General features: G+C 39.1%; 1 protein-coding gene across 1 annotated transcript in view; it reads left to right on the plus strand.

Annotated features, from left to right (window-relative positions):
- The first annotated feature begins 307 nt into the window (after positions 1 to 307).
- The window catches only part of DHRS9 (dehydrogenase/reductase 9), a 28821-nt gene continuing 16199 nt past the window's right edge, over positions 308 to 12929 (plus strand). Inside the window, 1 exon segment of the mRNA XM_012510260.2 lies at positions 308 to 428. Coding sequence (XP_012365714.2) covers positions 308 to 428 — 121 coding nt within the window.

A 12929-nucleotide genomic window follows, 5' to 3' on the forward strand; every position in this document is an offset into this window, starting at 1 on the left:
AAGATTAGCCCTGCTTCATCTTACAGCTGGGAGAGTCATGAAAGGCCAAATGGGTAACAAAGCTCCTAGTTTTGACCAAGCCTAGCTACAAAGAAGCTACTCAAATGTCAAAGGCATTGTTTGTATAAAAAGGGAACCAAAGTACAGGTTCCCTTTACAGTAGAAATAAGAGAACTGCCTGTTGACAAAGGGAGGAGGAAGAAAATATAAAGTACACTTTTAAAACATGAAGCCTTCATAGCAGTTCATAGTCGTTCAGAGAAACATGTTCCACTGAGAATGACTTGAGAGAGAGGATTACATTATTATGCCAGAAGGAAGAGGCCACTGTGCATGCTCCATCACCGGCCTCACCCTCCTGGTCAGCCTTGCAAGAGTGACACTAGATATACTCCAGGAGTTGGACCCACCACAGCCTGCACACTGGAGTAAGTGCTTTCCTCCTGTCGAAGCTCATCTTAGAATGATCTGTCACTTAGACCATCCCCAGAACAGTATAGTTGCAGGAAGCCTGACCTACGTCTCCTGAGACAGCCTCAGATCTGAGTTTCCTCCTTATGTTTTGGTATTTGGAAAGAGGTGGAGAAGATACTCTTGGGTAGAAGTATGGGAGGCATACAGATTTAGAAGAAAAAGGATAACTCTATCTTTAGTGTGTTGTCTATGGCAGTATCTAGCCTTACCACTGTATACTTACATTCCACCTACCAACATTAAAATAAAATGCACAGTGCACTCCTTTGTTTTTAAAAGGAACTAGGAAAAAACTCAAATGGCAATTTGGTTCCAGATTTTTTTTAATGTGATCTTTGATCTGAAGTCAATGTAGGATGAGTCTTTTTTTTGTTTTTGTTTTTGTTTTTGTTTTTGGGGACGGAGTCTTGCTCTGTCCCCCAGGCTGGAGTGCAGTGGTGCGATCTCGGCTCGCTGCAAGCTCCGCCTCCCGGGTTCACGCCATTCTCTGCCTCAGCCTCCCGAGTAGCTGGGACTACAGGTGCCCGCCAACACGCCCAGCTAATTTTTTGTATTTTTAGTAGAGATGGGGTTTCACCGTGTTAGCCGGGATGGTCTCGATCTGCTGACCTCGTGATCCGCCCGTCTCGGCCTCCCAAAGTGCTAGGATTACAGGCGTGAGCCACCGCGCCCGGCCCAATGTAGGACGAGTTCTGAACAAAGTAGCACTTTCAAAGGTTGTATATTAAAGAGGCAAAATGAAGAACAACTTAGCACTTGAGATATGAATTTGAATGTGTATATGGTTACAGTCTGGATAAGACACTGCTAACAAAAGATTTCATTAACTGATCGCCTATGCGGGACCACTGGACAAGGGGAGGGGGTGTTCTGGCTGTGGTGCCATATACTGAAACTGAACCCATGAGTTGGGCCCACTGGAATTGAGGGACAAGCCACATAGAGGGCAAGAATTCTAATTTCCAATATGCAAATCAGTCTAAACATTGACTTTTTTTAAGTCTGTTTGGAAAGTTTTGAAACAGGGCTGCGCTAAGCGAGATCATTAAGTAAGCAAAACTTTAACTATTGTTATAACCTTTTATTTGCCCTTTTCAGTTAAAACTTCATGACCACCCAGGTGCATGAGGCTCTCTTCTCCTCTTAGTGACAATAACATGCTCACAGGAAGGGTTCGGTATTAATTATTTATACCTTACTTCATGTGGATCTAAGTCAATGTATTATCTATGAGGGTTTATATTTAAGCCATACTTGTGAAATGCTAAAGAGGAAAAAGTATATTTAGCACATTTGGGGCACCCTAAATGTGAACCTGAATAAATTTCAGTTTTTTTGTTTGTTTGTTTGTTTGTTTGTTTTTGTTTGTTTTGAGATGGAGTGTCGCTCTGTTGCCGAGGCTGGAGTGCAGTGCTGCAATCTCAGCTCACTGCAACTTTGCCTCCCGGATTCTCCTGCCTTAGCCTACCGAGTTGCTGGGCTTACAGGTGCCCACCACCACGCCTGGCTAATTTTTTGTATTTTTAGTAGAGATGGGGGTTTCACCATGTTGGCCAGGCTGGTCTCGAACTTCTGACCTCAAGTGATCCGCCTGCCTTGGCCTCCCAAAGTGGGTTTGTTGTTCTTTTAAAGAAAAAAGATACCTACTTATTTTAAAGAGTGATAGCAGTGTCCTGACTCTACCTAGACAGATCTGTTCATTCATATGCTCATTCCAGCTGAACCATAATAACTGCAATTTTCAAAGAAGGAATACAGAGGCTGGGAAGTCGGAAGAGTATAGCAATAAACTGGTATACAAGGAAACTGAAAACGAAAAATCAGCAAAGTGGTATCTGTACCTGCCTGAGTGGCTACAGCAGTGAAGGTGAAGGGTGGCAGGCTAGATTAGCACCATCTCTTCCCCTCCTCACCTGCGGCCTCAATACTTTCCACTGTGGTCCCAGGACACGCCAGGTCAACTGTGATCAACTCTGAAACAGACAAACTCTGGGAGGGGAGGAGGCATCCTTTCCTATTCTCAGTGGTCTCAGTTCCAGAGACCACTTTAGTAAGCTCTCCTTGTCATACCTTAAAACATAAATTAAGACCCATAAGTAATTCCAAAACCTCATTTTATTATGTTGTTTTTATCTCCTTGCTCACCAATCTTAAAAAGAATGGTAACACAAATCTCAGAGACTGATTTCTCCTACTTATTCTCTTAGGAGGGAAGGAGTGTTAAATAAGCAAAGGCATGCTAATAGGAAGGAAAAAATGGAGATTATGAATAATAATCATAATTTGAAAATTATTAAAACAATGCACCAGGCAGTTTACAAAATATTTCTTTGTTACATTATTTCTGCTACTGAATTTGGTCAAGAAATTATACTCATCATAAAATGAATGTTATTGATCATTGTAAAGTCTCTTCTAAAAGTAGCAAAATTTATACTGCTGATTCCTTTTGAAACACGTGACCTACAGCTTCTTGGTTTTTATGAGCTATTCAAGAGAGATTTAGTCATCACGTTGTGTCACAATGGGAGTGACTCACAGAGCAAGGAGAGAACCTGAGGATTCCTCACACGTGTAGTACTCAGAGCTCTACGGAAACCCAGGCACCTCGACCTCAAGAGGATCAGCCTGGCCAGGGTGGCACAACTCTTCCTTCCCCATGCACAGCAGGAAAGCTGCCATCAGCTGAGCAAGTCCACCAACAGTTTCTGTGTCCCACTTCATCTTTAATAAGGTAACTGATGACAGTTTTGTTATTTATTCTTTTATTTATCAAGTCAGTCTACACTTTCTTTGATTTTCCTCACTCTTGCAGAATGAATCAGTGGTCTTTCAAGCTGTGATCAATTGTTGCTACTTCTTTTAATGTAACATATTAGAACCCAGTGATGGGAGCTGGGTCCATCTCACCATAGAAGTGACCTCGGTGTGACCTGGGATCTTGCCTTAAACTCCTCCAGGACTCTCTTTGAATGTCCTTTAGCACCCTAGTGTCCCAATTCAATTCATATTTTGTTATTTTCTCTGTGCCTTCTTGACACCATCTGTGAATCTTATGATTAATTGGAAACTGGAGGGGGAAGTCTCCAAAAAGCACAGGATTCAGATGAGTTTCTTACTGAAGCAATAGATTCACTGTCAACTGCAGGTCTGATCTGTTTGTCTGTCTGCTTTATCAATATTATCAGATGTAAGTTTATATGAATACACACACATATACACTAAACTGAGGGGAAAAAATGCCTTGTAGGTCATAAAAAAAACAAAGAATTCCCAACAATTCATATTTGATCCCTGGATCCTGGGGTGGCAACAATAAGCCTGCTTCAGATATTTACTCCCCATTTTATGATCCAGTGGTTTGGTTTTTCAAATGATGATATGGTCCTTTCTCAATGACTTGATGTTTAGGAGGTGTGCTTCAATAAATGCATTTTAAAATCAACAATCAAGTTAGAGTTGTACAAATGGCTCTCAAATGTCTCACTACACTATTAAACCAAGGGCACAGATTGTGCTTTTGTACTATTTATCCTAGTATCCCTTGGCGTACATTAACGGCTCTAAAAATGTCCTTGGCTACATGCTGCATCAAATGAAAGTTAAATGTTATACCACCTTTCTATTCTATTCTTAATATTCAAAGAAGGTGCTCAGATTTTAGAACAAATCTCAATGCTTAAGTACACACAAAAAAATCATTAACTCATGTATTTCAAGGGTAGGAAATGGGAACTGGTGTTAAAACTCTTATAACAAATGTCACTGTCTTAAGGGACAGTGTTTAAAAACTCAGACCTTTTCTTCTGTGGCTGGAATATACTGAAGTCTTAAAACACACTTTTGGAATCTATACATATGTTCTATGTTCTAAGCTTTCCTTAAAGCCTTGTGACTACAAATGATAACTGTATACAACATATAATCTTTTCCAGCTAACAATTGTTATGCAGTGACCATAAATAAAGTAATCACAGCTTTAACAATAATTCCTAACCTGCTAATACTGTCAGGAAACATTGTCAAAATAATAAACCTAGGAGGGACTTGGGATAATTAATGAATAGTTATGGATGTGATGGTGAATTATAATTTAAAAGTTTTGAAGGAAGGCAAAAGAAAATTAGAGATGCTTTTATCCTTAGAACTAAAAATGCAAAATGTAAATCCAGCAGATCTTCCCTACGTGAGGCAGTTGGTACACCTCTGCTAGGAGGGAGGTAAGCTACATCCTGAGGAGGCTGTCTGAGTGAATCTGTAGTGGAAGTACACACGAACTCCCTGCCTCGTTGTCCCAGTACCCAAAGCACAGTCTGGCTGCCAAGGATTACCTCCTGCCCTCAGGGAAGCAGGAATCAAGGGCAGTGTAACTAACCAGAGGAGGAGCTTCTTCATCCATTGAGTAAGGGAACTTACCCTCCGATGACGATAAATACCAACGCAACTATATCATCAGCAGCATAATAATTATTATAATTATTATTTCAGTCAGACTCTCAAAAAAGCATTTGTTGCTTAATGCAAGCACATTTAATGTAGGATCCCTTAGCGCCATTAAAAAAACTTTTTTCAGATTTCTGGGTGGACCATTTGAACACATTTTTCACAGAAACATAATTTTTTAGTTTATGTCAATAGGTTCCAGTGTTCATTTTTTTTTTCAAGTGCGGAAGAAATCTCTAAAAGCCACTTGGGTTTTTTTTAAAAAAACAAAACAAAAACCAGTTTTTTTTTACTTCAATGAAAAGGAAAAAATGAAAAAGGAATGTTGTGTAAGTTAACCAGGTTTGCAATATTCAAATATACAAGAGACATACATGTTCAGTGGCTTTCAGTATTCAGAAAGCCGTGCAAGAGAACTCCAAAAAGAGAATACTTTAGAAAATCATTGCTCAATGTTTTCTATTTGATGTATTTTGGTAAACAACATAGTTGTTGATTCAACTTGGGCCACAATTGCAACACATTGGAAGTAAATAAAGATTCTACAAACTCCTGACAGTGTGGTTGACTAGCTTTGGTATCGCTTTCTAAAAGGAAACACTTCATGAAGTTATGTGGAAATAAAATCAACTGGTCTGGGAGGAACTATCTAGAAAGAACTCTATATTGCTTATAAAAAGTATACCTCACAATAATACTATTTTCTGTTCTTTTTTTTTAAACTGTGTCATTTATTTTTAAGAAACAGAGGAAGGTGAATAAGAGAAGTGAAATTAAATAATCCTATTTTAACTTTTTTACTAGGAAAAGAAACTCAGGAAGAAAAAGTTAAGAAAAGCAGAAGTGATCAAGGAGAGCACTCGAGTTGCAATATTTTCCTTTGGCTGCTGACAGGCAGTTACTATAAAGCACTGTGCATGGTGTATGAAAGACAAAACTAGTTCTCCTTTCTTGGTTTCTTTTGAATCTTTGTGGTATGGTAGAGAACTTTTGATAAAGTGTTCTTGTGCCTGCTGTTGACTGATAATGTGTTCATCTCTTTGCCGTTCTTCCTTCTCTTTTCACACAGTTTAGAATTCAGAGATTGAAGTTTTAGTTCTGGTCACTCCCTGGCAAGTGACCATAGTTATGACCTCTACTCTACACCAGAAATATCTTGACAATTACATGAGATAAATATTACACAAACACTTCCCAAAACTTTGTAATGTTAGCGAAATTGGAAGTGTGAATAATATGTATTATTATAATTGCTATTATCCTTTTGCCCCAGCGATTCAGAGGTCTCAAAGATTAATCCAATTATCACTAGAACTCTGGAGCTACAGTGGAGACTTCCTTCTTTCCTTCCTTTTTTCCTTCTCTGCTGTACAACATTTACTAAACATCAACATAATGCCAAGTATCATACAAGGAACTGGTGATGTAGAGAAGTGTATGCATAGCCCAGAGTTGAGTGGGAATACAGACTGCAGTGGTAGAACAGAATGGTCTGGGTATCAGTCCCGGAATTGCCACTACAACTGTAGCTAGAGCCAATTAAACAGAGCTTCTGTATGTGTTTCCTCCTCTATACAGTGAAGATAATTTTGTTGTAAGGTGTAAATAAGATAAATATTTATAGATCCTAGAAAAGGGCCTACAACATGTTAGGCACTCAATGAACCATAACAGTTATTATCATTCCTCCCTGACCTGGTCAACCAGGAACTTAAGAATCATAGATTTGCTAGGAGGATATTTTGAATTCTGTAGGGTCAGTTGGCCACCCACCAAAGGGTACCCCCAGAGGAGCTGGGGGTCAACAGCATGGGGTTAACCTTGAGGGAGGGAACAGATGGGAGGTAATTGGATGAAGAGATTTGGGTGAGGACACAGAGCCAAACCATAACAGCCTCTTATCCTCCTGATGACAAAAAGACATTTTAACATATTCATATAGAGAGAAATTAATGCTTGCAGCAGCAGGATATGAGTAATTTTTATAAGTAACCCAACTTTTCCATTGAGGCCATTAAAAAAAGAAACGCATCAATGTGACACTACCAGGGAACCAATGACTAAGTTTCCAGAAAAGTAGTTCTAGTGCTATGATGTTCTGGACTCCCAAAACTAGGAAGTTCTAGAACAGTGGTTCTCAACTGGGGGATATTTTGTCCTCCAGGGGACATTTGGCATTATCTGGAGACATTTTTGGTTGTCACAACTTGGGGAGGGGCGCTACTGCTGACTAGAGAGTGGAGGCCAGGGATGCCACTAAACATGCTACAACGCACAGGACTGACCCCACAACAAATAATTACCTGGCCCAAAATATCAAAAGCACTCAGGTAGAGGAAGCAATGCCTAAATATGAGCAATACATAGAACAGACTGCCTCATAAAGTGAAAGCAATTCATCCTGCCATGAAGATAACAAGGTTCTTACTGTAATGGCAGACATTAGGTCACTTTACTTCACCGAGTACTCTCCAAGGTAGATGTATTTCTACTTTACAGGAAGGAAAATGGAGGCTAAGCAAAGTTAATTTGCCCAAGGGCCCTCTGACGATAGTGAAACTGGGATGGAACCTCTGCCTGCTTGCTTCTGAGGTCTGGGCTCCTAACTACTGCTCTACTGCCTTGAGCCAAGAGGTTTACGCCACGTTAAGCAATTTGTTGTGCGATAAATTGGAAGACACAGCAGATAAGCAAACAACTCAAGCAACTAGGTCAGTTCCTAGAGTTTCTGAATTGTTGGGACCAAGGGGCCATGCAGAGGTAACCACAGCTGGCATAGTGTGGTTGAGGTAGCCCTATTAGCCTTTTAGTTGCTGTTACTCATTTATTTCTCAGTGGTCAATGAACCAATTGCCATCAATCAGCTTTGTGTATAGGTCATGTTCCCATGGCTCTGACCCAGGTTACTGCTCAGAGGTGGCATCTTGGCTAAAATATTACTAGAGGTCAAATATATGTGTGTGTTTGTGGTTGATTTAGTCAAGTGATCTAGAGGAATGTGAACCTTAGAGACTGAAGAAGAACCAGCATTTTTGGACAATAATACTTGGGGTAAGGAGAGTGTAGCAAAACTCTGTAGTAGCATTGGCAGTCCCTAGGATTCAGACTGTAGGCCTGAATGACCCTCAGTCCATAGCTGTACCTAATGAGGACAATACATTTTAATGTGAGTCCATTCTTAACAGCAAAAAAGTTCCTCTTTGCTTGTCACCAAGGAAAAATGGGTTTGCATAGAGAAGGTGGAGATTGAGGGGGAAGCGGAATGCACGAGGAGCAAACAGGGAATCCAACTACTTGGATTTGAGCTTTTGTTCTTCTTTGGTAGTTGTAGAGGTGAGCTTACGAAAGCATAGATGACAGGCAATGTGGTATGCAAGTTACTACACTCTAAAATTCTGGGGTTCTTACTTATTTTGTGCATGACATCCAAAGCAGCCCAATAAAACCTTTTCACAGAAAAAAGAAAGTTTTACTTTCCATTGCCAAATTTTTAACTTTTTATTCTGAAATAATTTCAGAATTATTGAAAAATTTAGAGACTAGGACAACCCAGATTCCTCAAATATTAACATTTTGCCACATCTGCCTTCTCATTCCTCTTTGTATTCATAGGTGCCTGTGTGGTTTTAATATGTTTATTTATATACGTATCATTATTATTTTCTTAACTGTTTGAGAGTAAGTTGAAGACATGATGCTCCTTACTCTTTAAATACTTCAGTGTGTATTTCCTAAAAAGCAGGCCATGTTCTACATCATCATAGTATAATAATCAAAATTGGGAAATTAATATTAATGCAATGCTATTTATCAAATTTTAAGATCTTATTCAAATTTCACTTGCTGGCCTAATAATGTTCTTTATGAAAAAAGAAAAAAAAATTTTGATCCAGGATCACATATTGCATTTGGTTGTTGTAGCTCGTTGGTCTCCTTTGATCTGAAATGGTCCTCAGTATTTCTTTTCCTTCATGACTTTGATGTTTTTGAAGAGTACAGCCATATGTTTAATAGCACTGGAAGATGTTTCCCCATGCATAATTAGCTTTGGATGCTCCACAGAAGAGCTGTTGTGTCCTTCCCTGTGTGCCATATCAGAGGGCATGTGACGTTGGTTTGTTCTATAACTAGTGATGTGAATCCTTATCACTTGGTTAAGGTGGTATCCGTCAGATTTCTCTACTATAAAATTATCATTATTCTCTCTTTAATTTGAAAGTATATGACAGGGAGATTCTCTGAGATTCTATAATTACTGTCTCTCATCTGAATTTGACCCACTAGTTTTAGCATCCATTGATCATTCCTGCCTGAAACCATTGTTGCTATGTCAGTTGCCAAATGGTGATATTCTAATTCCATCATTCTTCTGACACTTATTAGATGGCATATTAATTCTAAGGAAAACTTTTCCATTTACCCTTATTTATTGATTGATTTACTTCAGAATGGATTCATGAATTCATATCTTATTTAATGAGTTATTATCCATTATCACTATTGGCTTTGATGCTCAAATTGTCTCTTACTTTGCCAGTGGGAGCCCCTTCCAGCTGACATCTATGTACTAGTGATATATCTCCAGCATTTGTGGAGCACTTACTTACTTGTAGCATAAGATGCTTCAGGCTTATTTTGTACATTCCCATCCAAGCTCAGCCCTGATGTTAGCTTTTCCAAAGAACATGAACACAATGTTTAGAAATTGGTATCTGAGCCCTTGGTCTGTTCATTGCTATTGGAGTGTCATTGTTTGTAGCTCATCAGGTAGATCTAGAAAGTTACCTATCCATTTCTATATTTACTGACTCATATTAAAAACCAGGAGTTCATACTGATTCTTCCAACTATAATCCCACTCCACAGGGTTCATTCCAGCCTCTCCTCCTTCCGACAGTGTGAAGCCTGGTTTCCATCATCCACAACTTAGTTACAGTTGACCCTTAAACAACACAGGGATTGGGGTGCCAGTGCCCCATTCAGTCGAAAATTCATGTATAACTTTTGACTCCCTCAAAACTTAACTCACAGCCTACTGTTGACCAGAAGCCTTACCAAAAACATAGTCAATTAACACATATTTTGTATATGTATTATATACTGTACTCATAATAAACTAGAGAAAAGAAAATATTAAGAAAAGCATAAGGAAGATAAAATATACTTACTATTTTTTAAGTGGAAGTGGATCATCACAATGGTCTTCATCCTTACCATCTTCATGCTGAGTAGGCTGAGGAGGAAAAAAGAAGAGAGGTTGGTCTTCTTGTTTCAGGGGTGGCAGAGGCTGAAGGAAATAAGCACATAAGTGGATCCAGGCAGTTTGGATCCAATATGGGATCCAAACAGCCCACGTTGTTCAGATGTCAGCTGTGCTTATTTTCTCAATCAAATAATTTGAAATATTAGGGTTGTCTGTTTTCTAGTTCTGGTGGAGGCATGGATTTTATGTGATTCTATTTGTTCTTCTCTTTGAATTGTACATAGTTTTTGGAGTATGTCCTAGGAAATTTGGACTGACATGACTGTCACTACTACAGCTACCTCAGAAGTGAGAATAACTTTTTTAACACTTGAAGTGAAATACGTAGCATTACAAAAGAAACCTACTGTATTGAAATACATCCAAATATTTTTAAGTTTATTTTATTAACGTGGTGGCAGGAGCAATAACCACCATAATTTTGAAGTAGTAATCAGCATTAATCATATTTTGAGCTAATTCCAACAAATGCAATGTAACATGAAAATATTTATTATTTCTATTGGTAACAAAATCATAGGCAATACAAATACTACTGTGGTTTGTCGTTTCTTCCATAATTGAAGATTGTGCTAAACTTCAATCACAGTTTAGAAAAAAAAAAAAAAGATAGGATCTTTTTCCCATCCAAATGTAGAAACCCCTGAATTCTATCTACAGACTCTCTCAAAGTTCTAATGGCACCCCTTTGTCTGAGAAGCTTTCATAGATGCCCAAATCATCCATCCAACTGAATTCAACCCATTTGGGGCTGGTAACCCAGTTTCATGCACAGGAACAGAACATACCCTCCTTGTGGCTTCCCTTCCCCCATTCCCTCATCTACTTTCCCCTCTGGGACCTTGTGTCAGTTATTATACTATAACAGAGGAGGTTATGAGGGGAGGTGACTCTGTAACCACAACTATTTCAGACGTCGGATGTTGCTTTTGGCCAGTGGACTTTTATCCCTGCCTCTCAGCAATCATGGACAAGGTGTGAAGTGTCGAACTTATCAACTCAGCTTGTCAGCTTGGACACTTCTCAGCCCAGCCCAGAGTCCCCAGAGCCCCTCATCTGTCTCCTATAGTGGAAGGACACAGCACTCTAGTCCCAGTGACCTTCGCAAATCACTTTGTTGCTTTGAGCCAGTTTCTGAGGCAAAAAATATGCCCTCTCTAACTCAAAACGCTATTGAGAGGATAAAATGAGACCTGTGTGTGAAAGCACAGCATAGAGTGCCTTACTAATGTATGACATTATTTTACTGTGACTCCCTCATGCATGCCCCTGGTAAAAATGACAACACAAAACTTCCAACTCTCTGCTCTAGAGAACATAAAACCCCACAAATATTTGTCTTCTTCAAATAATTCCCCTGGGAGTTTAGACTGCAATGAAAGCTGCAGAATCCATTCAGAAAATATATTAAACATTTTGCCATTCGGTGATTATTTACTGAAGCCAGATTTGAGCAAAACGCTGTATTAGTTGAATTTATAGATACAAAATTTCCTTAAAAGGTTTAAATATGTAATTTTGCAAGAGTTAGTTATACCACTTCCCCTCCCATAATTACACACTTATAATGCATTTGAGAACGGGAAATCTTGCTACGTGGACATTGATTTGCAACAAATTATAACTCTTACACAGAAAAGAGTTGGAAAAACTATAACAAATTATTAAGCCATGGTAATCTAAAAACTTGACTACTTTAGAAATAGCTGTAGCTATACCAGAAGAATCAAGTAGGTTCTCCAAACTTAACATATTTTTATATTCTTCTGACTTAATTTTTATCAACTGACAATGTTTTTTTTGTTGTTGTTGTTGTTGTTTTGTTTCTTTTTTGTGACAGAGTCTTGCACTGTCGCCAGGGCTGGAGTGCAATGGCATGATCTTGGCTCACTACAACCTCCACCTCTGGGTTCACGATTCTCCTGCCTGATTCTCCAGCCTTAGCCTCCTGAGTAGTTGGGATTAGAGGCACCCCCCACTACACCCAGCTAATTTTTTGTACTTTTAGTAGAGATGGGGTTTCACTATGTTGGCCAGACTGGTCTCAAACTCCAGACCTTGTGATCTGCCCGCCTCTGCCTCCCAAAGTGCTGGGATTACAGGAGTGAGCCACCAGGCCTGGCTGAACTGACAATTCTTTTATCCTTTTTTTTTTTTTTTTTTTTTTTCTTTAGCTATAGATCTTCTGGGGGAAGAAAGATAAAAGCAGAGCCTGAAATTTTCTTGAGAAGTGAGGAAGACATTACATTGATTTTTTTTTTTATCTGAAATAGTCTGTTTCTCAAACAGCAGTAAAAATAGTGTGTGTGTGTCTGTGTGTGTGGTGTTTAAAATTCTGTGTGTATGTTTATATTTCTTGATCTAGAAAGAAAACTTTACAAATACAGAAGAAAATGGGGACAGTGCACTAAAATATTGAATCAAGTGTTATAATCATTACTATCTTCTTTTTTTCTATGTTTTTTCTTGAGGATCAATTACTTTTACAACCAGAAAAAAGTAAATGATGCTTGAAAAGGATTCAAAGGAAAAATCAGGAAATAATTGTAAGAAAATAAAGTCCAGGCTGGGTGTGGTGGCTCACGCCTATAATCCCAGCACTTTGGGAGGCCGAGGCAGGTGGATCACCTGAGGTCAGGAGTTCGAGACAAGCCTGGCCAACATGGAGAAACTCCGCCTCTACTAAAAATACAAAAATTAGCCGGGCGCTTGTAATGGTGGCAGGTGCTTGTAATCCCAGCTACTCGGG

The sequence above is a fragment of the Nomascus leucogenys genome, chromosome 22a, assembly GCF_006542625.1.
Source record: "Nomascus leucogenys isolate Asia chromosome 22a, Asia_NLE_v1, whole genome shotgun sequence".
NCBI lineage: Eukaryota > Metazoa > Chordata > Mammalia > Primates > Hylobatidae > Nomascus > Nomascus leucogenys.